Here is a 23,224-nt window from a genome sequence, read left to right on the forward strand (position 1 = left end):
AAACTGAATTATATGAGTCTGCACTGCCAGATAATCTGGGATAAACAAAAAATCTGGGATCAGATCTTGGAATATAGGGCCTGTCTAGAAGGGCCCTAAGTTTTATTCTTTCTGGGGTATCGGAAAGAAGGGAAACCAAAGCAACCTGTTCAACAAAGTTGCCACAAAGACTGGAATCCCAGTTCCCTCCAGTTTGCCCTGCTACCCTTGGCATACTTGTCTTTCTAAACCAGGCCAGACAAAATTCCCCACTATTGCCCTCTATGCATTTGCAACTTGACCGCCTCATCCAGGTCAGCTGATGGGCCAAACAAGCCCTGGTAAAACTGGTCCTAATTTACCAGTTGGTGTTTACTACTTTCTCCCCAGGTTGGTATCTCAGCACTTAACTGGAAAACACAAAAGCACGCTCTTATCAAGACTGAAAAGAGTGATTTTTCCTCATGATATATGAATTAGTCTTAAGTTAGGAGCATACCACCGGTGGAAATCACAGTTTAATAATGCAACATCTTCCTTCTGCAGGAGGGCTGGTCACCCGAACAGTGAGACAACATCTGAACCTGAACAACGGAGAGCAGCTTTGCAGGTGGGCGGCCAGGAGAGTTAAGAACCAGTATGGAGTACTGTTTTGAGCATTGGACTGTGGCTCTGGAAACCTGGGTCTTAATCCTGCTCAGTCATCGAGACCCACTGAGCATTTTCCATTCTTGTCTTAAAGCAGTGGTGTCTGTCCAACCCTTGGTCCTCCAGGTGTTTAGGACTTCACTTCCCAGAACTCCTGAGTATTGGTTAAGCTGGCCAGGGCTTCTGGGAGCAGAAGTCAAAAACACCTGAAGACCAATAGTTGGTCAACACCTGAAGACCAATGGCTGGATGGCCATCTGTCAAGGGTGTTTTGGATGCGATTTTCCTGCTTCTTGGCAGGGGGTTGGACTGGATGGCCCATGAGGTCTCTTCCAACTCTAGGATTCTATGCACGGCTTCCCTTTGCATGTCAGCTGTTCTGCTGCCCATCCTGGAACTGCCAACAGGCAAGGGGAAGCTATGCCTCTTGATCAGGCAAAGGCTGGCAAATTTGCCAGTGTGGACCTGATAGATGGACATCAACATCCCAGCTCAGACCTCATGTAACAATATATTGATTATTGATTAGCTTTAGAACAATTCAGGAATGTACAGATGGCCCTCTGTATCAATGGATTCAACCATTCATTGCTTGAAAATAATTTTTTAAATAACCACCACCCCCACCTATTGGGGGTTATTTAAAAAACTATTTTCAAGCAATGAATGATTGAATGCATTAATACGGAGGGCCATCTGTACATTCCTGAATTGTTCTAAAGCTAATCAATGTTCCAAGTTTCCAATGTTCTAAACTTCCAAGTTTTAAAAATTGTAGTTTGATTGTGACTTGTACAAATGTCAGTGGGGGGAAATTGCAGGCCACTCTCAAAGTAATAGGGAGGGACATTTAAACTAGACAGAGGTCTACCTGCAGTAGATATTTACTCTTTTCCATTGCTCTTTTCCATTGCTTCTTATGAAGCTTTACATATGGTTCCTACCCATTCTGCCATGCAGAAACTCATGGATGTAAATGTGCTTTCCTTTGACAGTAGCTTCCAGATCAAGCACATGGCTTAATGTTGTCTCCTTTCCAGATATGAGGGCCCTGTCTTGCTGGTGCGCAGAACCAAAGATGAAATCATCACTACTACGTGAGTTTACTATCATTTGAGGAAAAAAATATTTTGATTACCCAGCCTACATTGCAATGAGGCATCTGTTCTAGAGGATGCCTTAAAGATGTGGTAATCTGAGTAGAAAGACTGTCTTTTCTATAGTTGTTGTGCATTTGTGCAGGGATCCCAGGGAAAGGCATGTGTCTGGAATAGATGGATGTAGTAATGTGGCTTTAACTCTCTCCTCTCTCCTGCTTTTCCAGTGTTCCTGAAGATATAATGTCCAATAGAGGAAATGACTTGCTTCTGAAGTTGCTGCAGCACAGGTGAGTGAATTATCAATAGTAAGCATTGCTTCAGGATATTTATGATTCACTAGCCATCCCTTGCCATGCGTTGCTATGGCCCTGTCTGTGTATATGTGTTTTGTGTGTATATATATTTGTGTATATGTGTATTTATGTGGTTATGCACATGCATTGTAAGGTATTTTTTATTTTTAGCTTTTAAAGTCCCTTCCACTGTGTTTTTCAGTGTTTTTATGAGTGATGGTCATTTGTTGGCCTGATAGGTGTATTGTGTTCAAATTTGGTGTCAATTCATCCAGCGGTTTTTGAGTTATGTTAATTACACAAACTAACATTACATTTTTATTTATAAAGATTTCCTTGTTTGCTCATCCAATTCTTTATTAGGCAAAATACATACAGTTTTATAAAAGAACTGTTTTAAAAGATTTCAGACATCAGCATAAATAGTTAGTCTTTAGTATCCACAGATTCTGTATCCACAGGTTCAGCTTTCCACTGTTTAAAATCCCCCACCCCATTCCCAAAAAACCCCCAAAAGCAAATCTTGATTTTGTCATTGCACATAGTATGGGCATATAAAGTATTCATGTCAGGGTACATTTTAGATACAATTGTACTACTCCATTGTTTATAGTGGAACTTGAGCATCCATGGATTTGGGTACCTACAAAGAATTATGGAAATAAACCCCAGCAGACACCAAGGACCCACTCTAAATAAAACCAGAACGTAACAACAAAATCGGAATGTGACAATAACCATTAACTGGGAACTATGAACCCTTCCAGGTGTAAACCCCAGGATTTCCAGGATGAGAAATGCTGGATTGGGAAAATTGGTCAAAAGTCATCAAAACTGGGATGCAGCTAGATTAATGTAATTGATTTTTGAAATGCATCTGCAAGGAGAGTCCAGAAACATCTGGAGGGCAACGTGATTCTCATCCCTGACTTTAAGTCTTAGTAGAACAATGATAAATTCATAATCCATTGAAGGGGAATAAGGAAGAGGATGACCTAACCTCTGTAGGGAGTCATCGGCATGATTGGAGTACCATTACACAAAAGCCATAAAGTACCAGATCCCCCTGGTAGCGCTCTCCGGTTCCATTGAGCTGCTGAACTTGCTGACCAAAAGGTAGATGGTTCAAATCTAGGGAGCAGAGTGAGCTCCCGCTGTTAGGCTCAGCTTCCGCCAACCTAGCAGTTCAAAAACATGCAAATGTGAGTAGATAATAGGTACTGCCTTGGCAAGAAGGTAAGGCCGCTCCAGGCAGTTATGCTGGCAACATGACCTAGGAGGTGCCTACATAGAAACCCGGCTCGTCAGCTAAGAAATGGAGATGAGCATCACCCTCCAGAGTCGGACACAATGAGACTTAATGTCAGGGGAAAACATTACCTTTTTACCAGATCCTATCTAATCTTGGAATCTAAGCAGGGTCAGCTCTGGTTAAGACTTGTATGGGAAGACGACCATCAAATACTTGTATGGGAAGACGACCATCAAATACCAATGACGACGAATTTGGATCACGTTTGGATGATGAGGCGTTCGGGGGGATGGGATTTGTGATAATTGTGTATTGTTGATTGCGTATTGGTTATTAACGGAACTGTGTAGTTTAACTGTTTTGTATATTGATTACTGCTGTTTTTATTGTCTTTGCTGTTTGGAAACCGCTGTGAGTCGCCCTCGGGCTTGAGATACAGCGGTATACAAGAATAGTAAATAAATAAATAAATAATACCAGGATCTATAGCCTATATTTCAGAGGAATGAACTGGCAGAATCAGGTCTGAGTATTCATTGTCTGACAAAACTTATGAAATTCTTGGTCAATTCAAACCTCATTAGTTAAAGTGATGAGCAAAAGAGTCTCAGAATCTGTGTTAACAGGCTTTTTCTTCCTCTAGGTATCCCAAAGTTATGGGTGAAGAGTGTGTGAGGGTCGTACGGGAATGGCTAGAAGCTTCTACACCCATGGAAGAAGGTAAGTTGCAAAGAAATAGGCCCCATGTCTTTCTCAGTCATGATGGTGATTATAGTTATGGTAATGTGTTCTTTTTAAAACAATATTCTGTAATTTTAGGATACACTGATGAGAAATAAGTAAGAGAGTCCTCATGAAAACATCACACTGTGCACTACACATACTGCAAGGTATAACACTAGTTAATAACCCAGTCTCATGAGGACCTTCCTAGCCAGTTTGTCACATCCTTTCTGGTTTCCACACAACTACATTCCAGAACTTTATCCTCCATTCATATATTTACTAATTCGTTTTGACTTTGACCATCCCTTCTGTCTCTGTCCACCAAAGGCCTGTCTTTAGGCACCTCACTCCATGCACCTGAGGAAGTAGACTTTGACCCCTTCTACACTGTCCTTATATCCAGGATCTTATCCCAGATTATCTGTTTATCCCAGATTATCTAGCAGTTCAAAGCAGATAACCTGGGATCAGATCCTGGGACATAAGGGCAGTGTAGAAGGGGCCTTAGTCTGTGAAAGCTTAGGTTACCAATTTCAACATTTATTTATTTATTTACAGTATTTATATTCCAGCCTTCTCACCCCGCAAGAGACTCAGGCCGATCGCAGTGCACATATACATGGCAAACATTCAATGCCATAGGTTGAGCGAGGCTTGGGTAAATTACCTTGGGGGGCCATATCCGGCCCCCGGGCCATAGTTTGGGGACCCCTGATCTACACAGGCAGCAGTGGACCACTACTGTATCCATAGTGGTCCAAGGCCATACTGCAAAGTGAATAGAACATGCAGAGTAAACAGAACATCCTGCATGGCATGGGCTTGGACTAGATGACCCATGTGGTCTCTTTCAACTCTCTGTATGAATGTGTATCCCATTGCACATTGCAGTTGCACAATGCAGTATCCCACATGGGCATTTCATAGAATCATAGAGTTGGAAGAGACTTTGTGGGCCATCCAGTCCAACCTCCTGCCAAGAAGCAGGAAATTTAATCGAGAAGAGTTTACTACAAGTGGTATCAAGTACAGGAATTGCATAATGTTAGCAGAACATATATCTGCTGGTGGGTTTTTGCACTACACAGCAGCAAAGTAGGATTTCCTCTGACCTCCGCAGCCTTCGGTCCATGGGACGCACATTAATTTTTTATCTCCACAGCCTCTGTTTATAGCCGCTATGAAGTAGAAGATGACTGGTGCCTGTCAGTACTGAAGTCATACAAAGCTGAAGAAGGAGGCGCATTTCCCTGGAGTGTCGGTGAGGCCTGGGATAAAGAGGGAAAGAAAAAGCAGGAGGGTAATGGGAGTTAGCACTGGAATTAAAATAGGTTGCAAAATTATGAGAAGTTGGGTTTTAGCTGGGAAAAAGCAACTTTAAAGAATTATTACCCCCAACCATTAGGCAGAAAGAGGCCCCTACTTTAAGCAGTTCGTTTCAGGTGTCACAAAACAGGAGCAAGCTGTTATTTATTGATTTTGCACAGATTAGAAGAAGTGTTTGTTTGATACACCAAAGCCATTGAGCAAAGGAGTAGCAGAAACACTTGGATTTGTAGATTCAAGAGTGACCGGGGTGCTGATTTCTTCCATGATGCCTAGAACTGATGGAAATAAAAATTCTTCCACATTCAGAAATTTTTTGTTGGACACCTGTTTATTATTGTTGTGTGCCCCCAAGGGTTTCTGACTTTGGCAACCCTAAAATGAAACTATTGCAGGATTTCCTGGGGCTAATAGTGTGTGACTTGTCCAAAGTCATCCAGTATGTTGAGCAGGGGATTGAATCCTAGTTTCCAGAGTTGCAGTCCAATCACTACACCAACACTCTAGAGGAGATAAATATTGGTAAAGAGGCATGTGATCTTAACCCTTGTGACTTGCTGCCTGTCACTTTGATCTTTCCTAACCCAACGCTTCCATTTATTTGTTCACATCAGGTGAGGATATGAGATCTGATGGGAGACGACAGCTTGCACTATTCTTGGTAAGTTCTATTTGCTTGTGAGAGCTCCTACATGTATTTGCATGCATGTGTATCTCATGTGTGTCATTTTCTGTATTAGATAACCTGGTATTTTTATTGTTGCTTTTCCTTGTATTTCCAGAATTCTGTATTTCCTTGTACTTAGTATTATTTTACATTTAGTTAACTAGGTAGCAAAAACATTAAGAAACCTTGTTTGTTGAGGCACTAATAGAATGGTGTCCGAGATGGTTTTTAAGCAACTGATTTTAAAGTGGATATAAATGATTTTAATATTTGTGTATATTTATGGTTTTATGTCCCGGCATTGAATGTATATGCCGTATATATGTTGTGCTCCGCTCTGAGTCCCCTGCGGAGTGAGAAGGGCGGAATATAAATGTTTTAAATACATAATAAATAAATAATAAATTGTAAATTGTAAAGACACCAACAAAAATCCCGTTGCCTTTTTTTTTTGCCACTGCATTACATTGTTGGCTCATGTTTAACTTGTTGTCTATGAGGACTGCAACATCTTTTTCACACATACTGCTCTCGAGCCACACATCCCCCATTCTGTATCTTTTCGTTTCATTTTTTTCTGCCTAAGTGGAGTATCTTGCATTTGTCACTGTTGAACTTCATTTTGTTAGTTTTGGCCCATCTCTCTAATCTGTCAAGATCGTTTTGAATTCTGCTCCTGTCTTCTGGAGTATTGGCTATCCCTCCCAATTACTTGTCAAAAGCTTGGTCCTAAAGCCACGCCTTAAGTTTTTTCCTGAAGGTCAGGAGAGAAGGGGCTAATCTGATCACACTGGAGAGGGAGTTCCATAGCTAAGGGGCCACCACTCAGAAGGCCCTGTCTTTCGTCCACCTGCAAAGGAAGTGAGATCGAGAGCAGGGCCTCCCCAGACAATCTTAATCTCTGAGATAGTTCATAGAAGGAGATATGTTCAGACAGTTAAGCTGAGCTGAAAACATTTAGGCCTGTATAGGCTAAAGCCAGCACTTTGAATTGTACTCGGTAGCAGACTGGCAGCCAGTGGAGCTGACGTAACAGAGGGGTTGTGTGCTCCCTGTACGCCTCTCCAGTGAGGAATCTAGCTGCCACCCGTTAGACCACTTGAAGCTTCCGAGCAGTCTTCAAAGGCAGCCCCACGAAGAGCACGTTGCAGTAGTCTATTCAGGATGGCCTTTCTCCCCAGTGGTGGGCTGGACAATTACCATATATACGGATGTTTATATTGATTTACAACCCCACGTAGAGCTGTGTTAACTGCCACCAGAATATCCAGGCAAGATTCCACCACATGACCCACATAAGGGGGCAGGAAAGCTCCCTTCTACCCTTTGTCCCCCATCTAGCTGCCTTTGCCTTCCAAAATAAGACTTCCAAGTTTGTGCACTGATGGACCATGCTAAGGAAACTTCAAATAGGATGCCAGCCCTTGACTACTTGCACAGGATGGAGAGTTGGCATCCTCTACTATTAAACTGTACATTAGCCTCTTTCCTCGGTTTATGCTGCAAACACAATGGCTGAAGATCTGGTATAAATCAGTAGTGCAATAATTTTTCCATCAGCCAAATGTAGGAATGCCTGCTTTCTATTGTATCCAGCTTCCCACCATGTTCCAAATTTATCCTTATTCCATTCTTGTAAAAAAAAAGTTTATATTTTAGGAATGCTTTTGATTTGCAACCCTTTAATTTTGCATTTTATTTTCCCAGGCCCGGAAGCACCTCCAAAACTTTGAGGCGACACACTGTACTCCGCTCCCTCCGCAGGACTTTCACCTCCCGTGGAGCTTATAGCACCCCCTTTCCCAGGGCACTCATGGCTTCCTATATCGGTGTCTTCCTTGCTCAGCTGCCGAGTGCATTGGCTGTCCCTGCGTGTGTGTGCCTGTATGTCCAACTGTCACTGTTATCCTCCCATCCGCACGCTGTAAATCTGCCTCCTCTCCCCTGTAATATTTATCCTCTAAACCTCCAAACCCTTGCGTCATTGTCAAGGGTTCACAATAAAGATGGTATTTTTTATACTTGCTGAGTTTTTTTTCCTTCCCATCTCATGACATATTTGAGTGTGTTCTGCGACCAGCTATAGCCAGCATCCCTTTTTTATTGTTGCAGGAGGAGAAATTTACTAACGACATTCCTGACAAATTGCTTGCCGTGATTACCTTTGGGCTTTAATCCATTTCAAAATCATTTCTCCTTGCCCTGATGTTTTACATAAAACCTGGAATTTTAGACATGAGGCCTGTCCAAATTCGTGGTCAGAATAACTGATTGGTGAAAGGATGAGCCAAGTTGAGTCTTTTAATAGGTTTTGGTTTCCTGAAGGCCAGGAGAGAAGATTTTGTTTATAAAGAAGGTATGGGTATACAGAGGATAGCGTGGGTATCCTTCCCATTGGTGCAGCGGGTTAAACTGCTGAGCTGCTGAACTTGCTGACCGAAAGGTCAATGGTTCAAATCCACGGGACAGCATGAACTCCCATTGCCAGCCCCAGGTTTTGCCAACTTAGCAGTTCGAAAGCATACAAATGTGAGTAGATCAATAAGTACTGCTCCGGCAGGAAAGTAACTGCACTCCATGCAGTCATGCCGGCCACATGACCTTGGAGGCATCAACGGACAATGGAGATGAGCACCAACCCCCAGAGTTGGACACAACTAGACTTAATGTCAAGGGGAAACCTTTACCTTTACTATGTGGATACAGATACTTGCTCTGAGACGCCTCCAGGCTGATTTGAGCAGGGTAGAAATAATGCAAATAAATAAATAATAAATAACTTGTATAAATTAGTGCACATTTATTCACATTATCCAAAAAAAATGTGGAGTGTCCACAATCATGTGACCAAAAATAATGCCAAGGATTGGAAATGTGGAATGCCCTCTAACAGCAAGGTATGTTCACCAGGAGACAATGTGGCCATTTATGGTGATTTCATTACAATGGTTGTGATGTATCTGGTGTTAACAAGGTCACTGTATGCAATGGCACTAGGGTTGGTGCAGTCGCTTGTTGGGTTTCATCCCTGGACTGCACAAGTCTTTGTTTCATCAAGTTTCTAGTCCACAATAAATAGCTAGACTGGAGACAGGGCCAAGCTCAGGGATTCCTTTTCCCACATTCCAATGCATGTGTCCTAAAGGGCTTTGCCTTTGTCTTTGCTGCTAGCCACTGTCTGCTCCCTCTTTTGATGGCACAGTAATGAAATTCTGTGAGGAAACTTCCTTTTAAATTTAAATTGCCCCTAGAAGGCCATGCGGTCTCCACCATGTTACCTTCTCTTTTCTTTCTCCCAGTGAGGATGCATTTTGCCTCTCTGTAGGCAACAAAAGCCTGTGTTGATTTCTGCATCTCCAGGTGCTTCTTCCTGGGAATCTTCTGTCACTTAATTTTCTGCCTGACTCCTCCTAATCTAATGTCTGGCTGCGCTGACTGAACATAAAGGTTTGCACTTCAAGGCTTGCACCCAGTCAGATTTCTCACTGAAAGAAGGATCATTCCCTTGACTTAAATCCTCAACATGTCCCTGGAAATCCCACAGGCAATCCCACAATCCTCTCTAAAACATCAGTCTCAGACTGACCTACAACAGCCTTGCCATGCTCCTCAGGGCTCTTTGGGAGAACCAAACCCTGCCCTTTTGGGGGGGAAAGTGGCACCCATGATGAATATCTGAAGCCATTTACAAGACTTACATAACTTCTGAAAGTCATAGGCCAGTGTTTTGATTCTTAAGTTCTTTTCATAGGCGTCCCTCGCCTTCTTAATATTGAATTGTATGTACAAATCTTACAAAATAGATACAATTAACAAACAAAATTTTGCAGAGCCCTAATGTGTGCATATACACACACAATGTGTGGCCCGTTGCTCCTGATGCTGCCTGCAAAAGAACAGGGAAAGAGCTAGAAATTCCATTCAGCAGCAGGAAATGTGTATCTCAGCAATGAAAATTGCAAAGCAATTCACAAATCAAAGCACACAGCACAGAAGCATGTGCTTTGGCATACCCTGGGAAAAACAATTGGCTATTGCCAGAGTTTAAAATTATTTTTGCTCAATGGGGAGCAATCAACTCTTTACATGGAGAAGGATTTAAAAAAAAACAAAATATGTTGTTTAAAGCTAGGGGGTTTTAAAGGAGAGGACTTGAACACTCTGAGTAAACGTATGTGAAAGAGGCAGGGACTATGGGAGAGCTCATTTCAGTGTTCACAATCTGAACACTGCCGAGTATGCCTGTCCTGTTTGGCATAAGTCTGCCCATGCAAAGCAGGTGAACATAGCATTTAATGAAACATGCAGAATAATCACAGGATGTCTTAAACCTACACCTGTTGATAAACTCTACAAGCTAGTTGGCATTGCCTCCCCCCCCCCCCCCCCCAAGATGTGCGATGGGAAGTTGCTGCTAAATGTGAGAGAAATAAGGTTGAATACTGTGAAAGCCACTCACTGCATGGCTACCAGCCTCCTCCCAGTAGACACAAATCAAGGAAAAGCTTAATGAGAACTACCACTCCTCTTGGCGTCCCCCCAGCAACAGCAAGGGTATCCCTCTGGGCAGCTAAGCCAGGAAGCCCCAACTGGATGTACCCACACTAGGGTCTTCCTCCAGCGGCAAACCAAGAGTGGGCAACTTGGAAGTACCTGAACAGACTCAGAAGAGGAGTGGGCAGATCAAAAGACAACCTGGCAAAATGACACTACCTAAAAGAATCCTATACCTTGTGTGACTGTGGAGCAGAACAGACAACTCTGCATCTGTATGCTTGTCCACTATGCCCTGCCTCATTTACAGAGGAAGAATTGTTGGAGGCTACAGACAATGCCATTGCTGTTGCCCATTTTTGATCAAAAGATATTGCCCGGTTTTGGTCAAAAGATATTTAGCCACCTGTGCTCCTTCTATTTCTATCGCTTTTATACTAATTTATGCAATGCTTTTGATACAAAATAAATAAACAAGTGTTCACAAAGAGAGATAAAAGTGAGTTCATTGGATTGCAAAACTGAAAGAGAGCACAAGGGTCCTCTAACCCAACCCCATTCTACCATGCAAAAGTACAAAATCAAAGCATTCCTGACAGATGGTTATTCAGCTTCCGGTTAAAAGCCTCCAGAGAAGATGTGTTGTCAAAGGCTTTCATGGCTGGAATCAATGGGTTGCTGTGAGTTTTCTGGGCTTTATGGCCATATTCAAGAAACATTCTCTCCTGACATTTCGCCCACATCTATGGCTGGCATCCTCAGAGGTTGAGGAGTCTGTTGGAGACTAAGTAAGTGAGGTTTATATTTCTATGGAACGTCCAGGGTGCGGAAAAGAACTCTTGTCTGCTTGAGGTACGTGTGAATGTTGCAATTTTCCACCTGATAAGCATTTAATGGCCTTGCAGTTTCAGGCTTGGCTGATTCCTACCTGGGAGAATTCTTTGTTTGGAGGTGTTAGCTGGCCCTGATTGATTCTTGACTGGAATTCCAGACAAGAATTAACATTTAATGGCCTGCAGTTTCAGGCCTGACTGGTTCCTGCCTGGGGGAATCCTTTGTCTAGAGGTGTTAGCTGGCCCTGATTGAGTCTTGTCTGAATTCCCCTGCTTTATGAATCTTGTTCTTTGTTTACTGTCCTGATTTTAGAGTTTTGTTTTCTTTTAATACTGATAGCCTGATTTTGTTCATTTTCATGGTTTCTTCCTTTCTGTTGAAATTGTCCACATGCTTGTGGATTTCAATGGCTTCTCTGTGTAGTCTGACAAGGTGGTTGTTGGTGTGGTCCAGCATTTCTGTGTTCTCAAATAATATGCTGTGTCCAGGTTGGTTCATCAGGTGCTCTGCTATGGCTGACTTCTCTGGTTGAATTAGTCTGCAATGCCTTTCATGTCCCTTGATTCGTGTTTGGACAATGCTGTGTTTGGTGGTGTAATACCTTACATTTCTTCCCGCTGAGATTCATTTTGTTAGCTTTTCCCCAGCTCTCCAATTTGTTAAGATCATTTTGGATTCTGGCTCCAGTCCTCTGGGATATTAGGTTCTCCTCCTAACTAGGTTTCATCTGCAAATTTCATAAGCATGTTTGCTCTTCCTTCACCGTAGTCTCTTAAAAAGTAGTTTTAAAGAATGATATGATATGGGCATCAGGGTCACAGTTTCTATCACTTTGACTTTCTTAAGCAGCGCCAATGAAGACTAGGTTTCAAAATTGCTTCAGAGAGAAGAAAACTCAATAAAAACCATTCAAGTGTCCTTTCTGCCTGGGAAAACTCTCGTGCAGTTCTTTTCCGACTGGCTGAAACCGATTAAAAGTTGCTCTTCTCTTTGCCCCCGTGAGAGACACCCAAGCCCACCACAGGGAGAGATAACTTTTCCGGATGAATAATTTTAGCTTCACACTCTAAATGTTTTCTTCTCGCCTCGGGATTTCCATTATTGTGAAATAAATTGCAAAGCGCTGCGAAGAGAGAGCGGGCGACCATGGAGCTCTGTCTGCTGTGCATACTGATGGAATGCTACATCCTGACAAAAGGACATGGTAACGGATCCAATTGTGGGCATCTGAGATTTCCGAGAGAGAGAAGTGGATGTGTGGTAGATGGCAGAAAAGGAAGATATTGAGGTCGGAGCATTTCCTTCCAGCTAGCTCAGCGGTTATAACCTGTGGGTCCCCAGGTGTTTTGGCCTACAACTTCCAGAAATCCCAGCCAGTTTACCAGCTGTTAGGATTTCTGGGAATTGAAAACCAAATATCTGGGGACCAATATATTGTCGGAGGCTTCCATGGCTGGAATCACTGGGTTGTTGTAGGTTTTTTGGGCTATATGGCCGTGTTCTAGAAGCATTCTCTCCTTATGTTCTGCCTGCATCCACAACCTCTGAGGATGCCTGCCACAGATGCAGGCGAAACGTCAGGAGAGAATGCTTCCAGAACATGGCCATATAGCCCGAAAAACCTACAGTAACCCATCTGGGGACCCACAGGTTGAAAACCACTGAGCTAGTTTAACCGATGCCCAGGTCTGCACCCAATACTCCCAAGGAATTTGTGGAACCTCTCACTCCTCCCTTGACCCTGAAATCTTACTATCAATATCTCCCCTTGTTTTCTTGCCTTTTTAAAAAAATTTTTTGAATTGCTTTGTTTATTTTAAGTGTTGTTTTAAATCATTTTTGTATTGTCAAATGATTTGTATTCTTGTATTGTCAAATAAACTGCAATAAGTACAGTGGATTAAACTACCAGCTTCAGAAAAATTTGCCAACCAGAAGGTTGGCAGTTCAACCGCGGGTCGGGGTGAGCTCCCGCTGTCAGCCCTAGTTTCCGCTTACCTAGCAGTTCAAAAACAGTAATGTGAGTAGGTTCGGGGCCCAGCTAGCTCCGTGATTGCATCTCCTTCTATGAACCGGCGCAAACTCTAGGATCTTCTGGGGAGGCCCTCCTTTCACTCCCACTACCGTCACAAGTACGGTTGGTGGAGACGAGCGAGAGGGCCTTCTCGGTGGTGCCCCCCCCCCCCACCTCTGGAACATCCTTCCAAGGGAAATAAGACAGGCCCCATCCCTCCCCTCCTTTCGTAAGAGCTTGAAGGCCTGGTGGTTTCAACAAGCCTTTGAGAATGACCAGTTCTAGCCCAGCCCCAAACATTGTTGAATATGGCCTTATACTTCCTACCTATTACCCCGTTCATCCCTCTAATAGTCCCGGGAAAAGAGCAGCCACAGACCCGTACCTGCTATTGCTGTTAGCCTGTTATAGCACTGTACTTAATTCCCGGCCCCCTCATATTTTGAGTTTGCACTAGCCTCGGACTGGCCTTTTAATTGCTCTGAACAGGCAGGATTATTTTTAATATATATGTTTGTGTTATTGTGATAATTTTATGCTTATGTTGTTTTGTTAATTTTATGTCATGCTGTTTACTCTGTATGTTTTGGTGATGTTACTTGGAAACCATCCTTTCTCCCCCCCCCCCCCCCCCGGGAGATAGAGCGGTATATAAATAAAGTTTCAGCAATTCTATCAAGAAGGCTTTCACAGACAACAAGTTCCTCAGCATGGAAAATGGAACAACAGCACTTCCCCATGGCCGAAGTTGAGCACAGCCTCCAGATTCCAGAGATGGAAAAAGATGAGAAGCCTTTACCTCTGTTTATGTACTCTCTGTCTTTGCTCATTGTATAACTGCATTCAATGTTTGCTGTATAATAAATAATAACACTTTATTTATATTCCGCCCTATCTCCCCAAGGGGACTCAGAGCAGATCATAGTACACATACATGACAAACATTCAGTGTTGTTTTGGATAAGCAATAGAGACAAACAGAAAAAAGGGGGTATGTTGTGCTGACATCAATGTCCAGCTTTTTGGCACCTTGGAAGGTTGTGCTCAAAATCCAGCCACAGGGGGTGCTGTCACTCCATTCTCTATGACAAAGAGCCATCAGGACTTCGTCCTTCCTTTTGGTTGCTCAGAATTTTCTTATCTTTTTTCTTTATGGTATCATAAAATACCTCCCCTGTTTGTTTTAGGGGTACCTAATTTCTCTAATCACAGCACAAGCTGTTTTCAAACTGCTTAGGTCAACAGTAAGCTGGGTTTGACAGTCGGCAGCTCACACCAACCTTGGGCTTCGAACTGGCAGCCTTTCGGTTGGTAGATCTTATCATTGCTGGTGATTTACCAGCTATGCAAAACCCCGACCACCTATGCTAAACCCCGGTGTTCTGTAATCCACTCGGAGTACCCTTGGGGAGATACAGCAGAATATAAATAAAGTACATTATTATTAAATGAGGACACCACCACCCCTCCCCACACCCCTCATTTCCATGTAGGATACATTTCTGGCTTGACTGTGGTTAACTGAAACCAGAAATGCAACCAAATGCCATTAAATTGGCCTACTCCTTGTCCTAGCATGTCATAGAATTGGGTTGGAAGACATAGAGTTTCTCCAAAACAGCATCCTTTCTGGGAGGAAACATACCATGGAATGACTGGAGGATTCAGAAAAGACTATTTCTCCCTGAGTGAAAGTAAGTGAAGCTGTGGATATGGATTCAGCAGATGCAAGACCTTATTGTAGTTCAGTTCCATTTTAATATTCATTTTTAATATGTTTTAGTCATTTTTCTTAAATTGTAAGCTGTCACAGATTTAGATAAGAAAGGGATAAATGATGATGACAATGATGAGAGTCTTGGGCTGAGATGCAAACTTCTGTTTCTCTTCTCCCTTAGAGGTCTTCCGCATTTCTGGGGAAGAGGTCCTAATTCCCTGTGAAGCTACAAATCCTCAAACACGTTGGTTCTGGTTCCCTCTGCATTCTAGATGTGCCAACATCACTGGAAAGAGTGTGGAAGTGATTCAAAACCATACCACACATGAGGTGACTCCTCTTCAGTTCAACAAGCGATTGACTCAAGCTCCAGGGTCATTATTCCTCATGAATCTGGGTTTGAGCGATGCAGGAACCTATGTGTGCCGCCTTCCCAATGGCTCAGAGACCCGCACCACTCTTTGGATGACTTCAGGCAAGTACCTAAGAGTTTATCTTCTTTGAATCTACACTTTAGAATTAATTGTTTGACACCACTTTAAAAGTCATGGCTCAATGCTATTAAAATAATAGGACTTGTAGTTTTACGAAGTCCTGTAATGTAGATTTCCTCTTTCCCTGCTGCCTTCTACCTTACCAAGCATTGTTGTCTCTTTCTAATGAATCCTGTCTCCTCATGATGTGGTCAATTATGTTTGGACCTCATCACATGTAAAAAAGGAAGTGTCCTCGGACACTTCTTCCCTAGTTCACTCACAGAGCCCTATGCTGTCCATCAGATGATATCGGTCCCACAGATATCACAAGCTCGGTTGATGGAACGAGAGACGAGGCCTTCTCTGTGATTGCTCCTTGTCCCTGGAGCTCCTCCCCAAAGAAGCAAAACCAGTCACCTACCCTCCTCTCCTTTAAGACACTTCTAAAAACACATATGTATTGTAGCGTACAAAGAGGAGGAGGATTAAAACACGTTACCCATTCAGAATACTGGCCAATTCCACTTGCACTATATGGTTGTCACAATACATTTTGAAGGAACATTGTTGTTGGAGCTCAGCCTGTGATTCTGTTTAAGGATCAGGGTGCTTTGGATGGGGGGAGTGGTGACAATGAGGTTCATGAGGGTAATGGTCTTGTCAATGATAGTGATGCAGAGAATGACCAGGAGATCCCTCTACAAAGTGTAGTTTCTCATGAGAAGAGTCAGGACCACATCAGGTTGCTAACAGGCAACGATCATCTGGGGAGACCCTGCTCTCAGTCCCGCCTTTGTCTCAAGTACATTTGGCGGGGACAAGAGACAGGGCCTTCTCACTGGTGGCCCCTCAGCTATGGAACACCCTCCCTAGGGAGATTAGATCTGCTCCCTTCCTCTTAACGTTTTGGAGGCAAGTTAAATCATGGCTGTTCGAGCAAGCGTTTACAAATGCAGAGTAGCTAAAATAGGAAATCGAATGATTTGACAATGGAACTGGACAATGCTTGATAATAATAAGATACTAATCATGTTGTTTTTATTGCTTTTGTGGTGTTTTATATTGTTTAATGTTTTAATCTGTATTATGTTTCTATATGTACTGATTTGTTGGAAACCGCCTTGAGTCATTGATTGGCTGAGAAAGGCAGTATACAAATACAGTAAATAAATAAATAAATAAATAAATAAAATGTGCCCATAATACAGCCAAATCGATGTGTGTAGCATCTAAAAAAGAATATCATATAAATATATTTTCTGTACACCAGTCATTACAAAAACAAGAACTAATTAAATCACATGGTGCCTTAGATGACATTTCAAATAATCTGCCTCAGATCATTCTGCCTAATGGTAGAGCCAGATCTCCCTTCAGAGATGGATAAAAATAAAGAAAGCCCACACCCGGCAACTTCACAACCCTCCTCTGAACATATGCCGCTTGTCAGCTCTCTTCCATGCTTCAGCTGGAGAAAAATTAACCAAGTGCCCTGAAGCCAAGGGTCTGAGATTAGTCATTTATCTGTTTTCCCCAGATGGAGCTGCCTGAGGAGAAGGCATCAGCAAGTGGGAAAGGGAGAGGAAGAGAGGAAGGAAACGCGACAGCATTTGCATCCCACACTTGCTTTAGCTGAAATGCTTGTCTGCAACCATGTCAATTCTGAAAATGGTCTGGAAGGCCGTGTTCTAATCTGGAAGGCTTGACCATCCCAGGACCTGTATTACTTGGGTTCAAAGGACACCATGAAGTAAAACTACGGGCCCTTCCACACAGCCCTATATGCCTGAATATCAAGGCAGAAAATCCCACAATATCTGTTTCGAACTGGGTTATCTGAGTCCACACTGTGTGGGATTTTCTGCCTTGATATTCAGGCATATAGGGCTGTGTGGAAGGGCCCTACATCTCCAAATGTGCAGAGTATTGTTTCATTGAAAAGAAATAGATGGAAACAAGATACAGTGTCACACACTGTATAAACAAATAAATATCTTCAGCTGAACACCAAACCATTAACCAGTTAGAAAATCTAACCCAGGGCTATATACAGACTCTCTGCCCAAAACGGCAAGCCCAGGGCTATGACTATGACTCTTGAAATGCAAAACCTGAATATTACTAGCTAATATCAATGAGAGTAAATCTCCAGGATCAATTGCTGAATGACAAGTCAACACACAGGTAAACCTCCATGATCCAGTGAGTCTACTCTTTAGGACTAACCATAAATCACCCGGAGAACGTAAGGTAGGTTCTCTACCAATCTGTCTCAAACTCTGCTCTTTGTACTCACAGGGAAAAGAAATAAGAAGCATTGTAGGTTGGAGCAGTATAGTAATTTGAACCAGTCCCTTCTTCTTGGTCCTAAAATGTATTGATTCTTTAATATATTTGCCATCAAGTCTACTTCAGCTTATAGCAACCTTATGGTTGAGAGACCTTCAAGAGCTACCTGACACCAATTACCCTGCTCAAATCTTGCCAACTCGGGGTCATGGCTTCCTTAACTGAATCAATGTCCTGTGGTTGCAAAAAAAGCCAACTGGATTTTGGCCTGCGTAAATAGGAGTCTGGTGTCTAGATCCAGGGAAATCATGCTACCCCTCTATTCTGCCTTGATCAGACAACATCTGGAATACTATGTTCAATTCTGGACACCACAATTGAAGAAAGATATTGACAAGCTGGAATGTCTACAAAGGAGAGCAACTCAAATGATCAAGGGTCTGGAGAACAAGCCCTACGAGGAGCGGCTTAAAGAGCTGGGCATGTTTAGCCTGAAGAAGAGAAGGCTGAGAGGAAACATGATGAGGGCCATGTATAAATATGTGAGGGGAAGTCATAGGGAGGAGGGAACAAGCTTGTTTTCTGCTGCCCTGGAGACTAGGACACTGCACAATGGCTCCAAACTGCAAGAAAGGAGATTCCACTTGAACATTAGGAAGAACTTCCTGATTGTGAGAGCTGTTCAGCAGTGGAACTCTCTGCCCCAGAGTGTAGTGGCGGCTCCTTCTTTGGAGGCTTTTAAATAGAGGCTGGATGGCCTTCTGTCAGGGTGCTTTGAATGCGATTTTCCTGCAGGGAGGTTGGACTGGATTGCCCACGTGGTCTCTTCCAACTCTGTGGTTCTGTGATTCTATAATCCACCTGTAATATGTTCAGAGGTAGCCCTAGGTAATTTTTAACTGTAAGCAAACAGTATTTTGGCACCGCCCCCCCCCCCCAAACAAACACTGATATATATTTTCTGTTTGTCGTGGGAGTTCTGTGTGCCATATTTGGTTCAATTCCATCATTGGTGGAGTTCAGAATGCTCTTTGATTGTAGGTGAACTATACATCCCAGTAACTACAATTCGCATATGTCAAGGTCTATTTTCCCCCAAGAGCACCTCAAGAGCGCCCCTGGACAAAATCAACTATACTGCAAATGCTTACTTTGCGTAATGGGTTGAGCCGCCCCTGAATATGTTCTTCCTCTTTTCCTACTGGGTTCTACTTTTCCAAGTATTTCCTTATGTTTTTTTATATGGCCTAAAGTGCAGAAGTCTGAGTTTAGTTTTCTAGAGTTCAGGCTTGATTTGTTGCTGGACCCATTTTTTGGACTTTGCAAAGTCCACAGGATTTGCAAAATTCTTCTCCAGCCCCACACTTCAATATATTTAATAATAATAAACATTTATTACGGTCAATGACCAGCATCAAAAGGTACAAGTGACAGGGTGTGCGAGTGTCAGAGTACACACACATGTACAAGCACATGTACAGAAGTATACAAGCATCAGGTTACACACACATCTGGGTATCAGGAAACAATGTTAAAACAGAGTTTAAAACCCAATATTGAATAAAGTAATTAAAATGGTGTTAAACATTTAAATACTAAAATATCAATGGTAAAATATATGTTAAAACTTTCTAAGTCTGTGTCAGCATCTTGGGGCGACAAGCCATAGCTGCTGCACAGAAGCTAGCAACCCTGACAGTGACCTTGGGGTGTTGGTCAGACAGGAGATAATCTGTATAAAACCTTGCAGATCTCCCTGGTAGACTTTCTAGAATAGGATTTATAAAATGTTTACGAAGGTCACGGTAAAAAGAGCAGTACAGCAAAACATGCTCCACAGTTTCCACTGTCTCGTCCTCACAGGGACATAGGCGCTCATTGTATGGTACTTTGTTGTATCTTCCCTCCAATACAGCAGAAGGGAGTACATTGTATTTAGCCAAAGAGAACGCCTTCCTATGTTTGGGAATAGTTAGATTGCCTAGATACTCTGCAGGTAGCAGTGCCCTTCCATTATCTTTAAAGATTGGAAGAAAAGAGGCTGCGCTTAGATAGTTTTGCAGCTCAGTGTCCCAGATACGCTGTCGTATGTTTTCTTTGGCTTTTGTATAGCCCATGGTTCAATATATTTGTACCTTAGCTGATATCACAAGATCTCGCACCATTAAAATCACGTTAAAACAAAGTCAAGCAAGATTTCAAAAAGAAATAATAGAACAACCCAAAATAGAACTTTATAATCATGAGCACAAATTAAAACAATTTTAAAACCACATACTTGAAACTGAGGCATAAATCCCACTAACCAAAATTGTGTGCGTGTGTTTTTCCCTTTTTAAAAGTTTTTAGAAATATCACTCCAAGGCATACCTTTCTCATGTTGACAGTTGCTTTTACATTTAATTTTCCTTGTAGGTTGGTTGTTATTATCAACTGCCTTTTTTTCCTGCATTTATTACATTCTTTTTTTTTTGTTTTGTTTTGTTCTCACATCATTGTTGGAAATCATCCAGACACTGGGAAGCAGTTATTTTTTTAAGTACTCTGAGGAGGAGCTCTGACAATCCTTCTCAGATGAGATATTTTGTTCCTCAGGCCAGGTGTCAACACCCATTATAGACTTAAGAAATCTTACTTCTTTGGACTACAACTCCCAGCAGCGGCATGGAGCATGAAAGAAATCCCTACGTGCCATATGTATTGGAAATTTCATAATCCATTGGAATTAAGTGTGCCATAACCTATTGGAAATAACTGCACCATAACCTTATTGAAACATTAAAAATGTTGTCACATCCGTTTGGCACATGTGAATCTCCATGAACATGTGGAGACCACCTTTTGAAAACCACTAGTAAGAAAAGCATTACCTTGTTAGAAGTCAACCCTCTGAACAAGTGATATTCATAAGCATTTGTGTAATGGCACACAGGTAACTCAGCTGTTAAACTGAAGAACCATGTCTTTAAGCTGCCAAGGATAAAGACATGCCACTACAAAAATATATTTGGTTAGAAGAGGATGGTTGTTTTTTTGAAGATGAATTTTCAGTTGCTCAAAAAGATATACACTCCCTTGAAACCTCAGACATTTTATTAAAAAGTCTTCTGGACTACAGCTCCCAGAATCCCCTAGATCAGGCCCTTTAGGAGAGGAGGATAATTCAAACGCACTGCTTCCAAGCTGCAAGCTATCTTCTCCTTGGAATTCTTCCCAATCTCTGCATATTTCCAATTACCTATTTCTGGAATGCAACTCCCACCAATCCTCCAGATAGATAGATTAGATAGAGATAGAGATAGAGATAGAGATAGAGATAGAGAGAGAGAGAGAGAGAGAGAGAGAGAGAGATCAGGAGGACTACTGGGAGTCGCAGTACAAGAATAGGTAGAGAAGGAAGAAAGAGGAGAAAGAGGAAGGGAAAGAAAAGTGGGGGAAGGGAAGAAGAAGAGAAGGAAGGAGAGAGAGAAAGACAGAAAGGAAGGAAGGAAGGAAGGGAGGGAGGGAGGGAGGGAGGGAGGGAAGGAAGGAAGGAGAGAAAGAAAGAAGAGAAAGAGGGAGGGAAGGTTGGCCACAGCAATGCGTGGCGGGCACAGCTAGTAAAATTAATAATACAGTTCAACAACAACAAAAACTATTGCTGTCTTGGTTTTTTGGCCCTTTCCTGGGGTTATTTTGGGCACCAATTCAGAAAATTGCATTGGATTGACAGCATCATCTCTAGTTTCTTAGCTATGGTTATGATGATTTTCTTTGGGTGAGCAAATGGTGACGTATATATGAACAACAAATACGAAAAATCCTGCAAATCTCTTGGAAAGACAAGCAAACAAATGTCAGCATGCTGGAAGAAGCAAAGACCACCAGCACTGAAGTGATGGTCCTCCGCCATGAATTCCGCTGGGCCAGCCACGTTTTCCGGATGCCTGACCACCGTCTCCCAAAGCAGTTGGTCTACTCTGAACTCAAGAACAGAAAACAGAATGTTGGTGGGCAGGAAAAGAGATTTAAAGATGGGCTCAAAGCCAACCTTAAAAACTCTGAGAACTGGGAAGCTCTGAGAACTTGAGTGCTCCAGTTGGAGGTCAGCTGAGACCAGCAGTGCTTTAGAATTTGAAGAGGCATGAATGGAGGGCGAAAGAGAGAAACATGCCAAGAGGAAGGCACATCAAGCCAACCCCGACCGGGACCGCCTTCCACCTGGAAACCAATGCCCTCACTGCGGGAGAAGATGCAGCTCAAGAATAGGGCTCCACAGTCACCTACGGACCCGCAGGTACACTGATCTTGGAAGACAATTCTACTTGGACAACGAGGGATCGCCTAAGAAGAAGAAGATCTCAAAAACTTGGGTTGATAGGCGAAATGTATGTACTTTCTCATTTCATACCTGAGGTGTTCAATTTCCCTTCCTTTTCCTCTTCCCTTTGCAGGGTGCCACAACAATCTCCTTGTCTCCTCCAAGCAGCTGGGTCCGTCCTCTATGCAGCTCAGCTGCCGTCAGTGCTATTCACCAGATACAGGAAACTCTTTTCAATGGATATTGAATTCGAAGCGACTCGGTAACCGCCAATGGGCTAAGAAGAGCAATTTGGGAGCTACTATAACAATAGATCCAATCCAGAAAGTGGCTTTGGGACGCTGGGAGTGCCAGTCCCGTGCCAATCCCTTTTGGATCTCAGAGATTTGCTTGAGCCCATCCAAAGAAGAGCAAGGTAGGATCCCTGGAGTGTAGGAGGGAGCATCATATGGATTTCTGGACACATTTGGTCCACATCTCCCAGCAGCCGCAGCCGCAGCCAGCATTGCCAATGGAAGGGTTGCTGGGAGACGAAGCCCAACAACATTTGCAAGGAAGCTTGTTTCCCACCCCAGCTACACCTTAAGCCAGTGATTCTCAACCTGTGGGCCCCCAGATGTTTAGACCTTTAACTCCCAGAAATCCCAAAAGCTGGTATTTATTTATTTATTTATTGTAACAGGAGCGAACCAAACAGTTGTATTGTATTATTTTAAAAAAAACAAACACAAAGTTTGAAAACTTGGCATTCTATTAAATGTCCTTTGACTAATAGCTGGGCACTTGGAGTGCCTCTGGTGTTGCTATAAGGAGGTCCTCCATTGTGCATGTGGCAGGGCTCAGGCTACATTGCAATAGGTGGTCTGTGGTTTGCTCTTCTCCACACACGCTTGTTGTGGATTCCACTTTCTAGCCCCATTTCAAGGTTGGCTCTGCATCTTGTGGAGCCAGAGTGTAGTCTATTCAGCGCCTTCCAAGTCACCCAGTTTTCCATATGCCCAGGAGGGAGTATCTCATTTGGTATCAGCCATTGATTGAGCTTCTGGGTTTGAGCCTGCCACTTTTGGACTCTTGCTTGCTGAGGTGTTCCAGCGGGTGTCTCTGTAGAT

The 23,224-nt window shown here is 42.8% G+C and overlaps 1 protein-coding gene across 2 annotated transcripts in view; it reads left to right on the forward strand.

Annotated features, from left to right (window-relative positions):
* The window catches only part of ABHD16A (abhydrolase domain containing 16A, phospholipase), a 45,072-nt gene extending 37,060 nt beyond the window's left edge, over positions 1 to 8,012 (forward strand). For both annotated transcript variants that reach the window (XM_067463329.1, XM_067463330.1), the window contains 7 exons: positions 526 to 589; positions 1,668 to 1,724; positions 1,952 to 2,014; positions 3,916 to 3,992; positions 5,161 to 5,259; positions 5,939 to 5,985; positions 7,699 to 8,012. In XM_067463329.1, coding sequence (XP_067319430.1) covers positions 526 to 589; positions 1,668 to 1,724; positions 1,952 to 2,014; positions 3,916 to 3,992; positions 5,161 to 5,259; positions 5,939 to 5,985; positions 7,699 to 7,782 — 491 coding nt within the window. In that variant the 3' untranslated portion in view covers positions 7,783 to 8,012. The remainder of the gene's footprint in view (positions 1 to 525; positions 590 to 1,667; positions 1,725 to 1,951; positions 2,015 to 3,915; positions 3,993 to 5,160; positions 5,260 to 5,938; positions 5,986 to 7,698) is intronic.
* The last annotated feature ends 15,212 nt before the right edge of the window (positions 8,013 to 23,224 follow it).

The sequence above is a fragment of the Anolis sagrei genome, chromosome 2 (genome assembly GCF_037176765.1).
Source record: "Anolis sagrei isolate rAnoSag1 chromosome 2, rAnoSag1.mat, whole genome shotgun sequence".
Lineage (NCBI taxonomy): Eukaryota > Metazoa > Chordata > Lepidosauria > Squamata > Dactyloidae > Anolis > Anolis sagrei.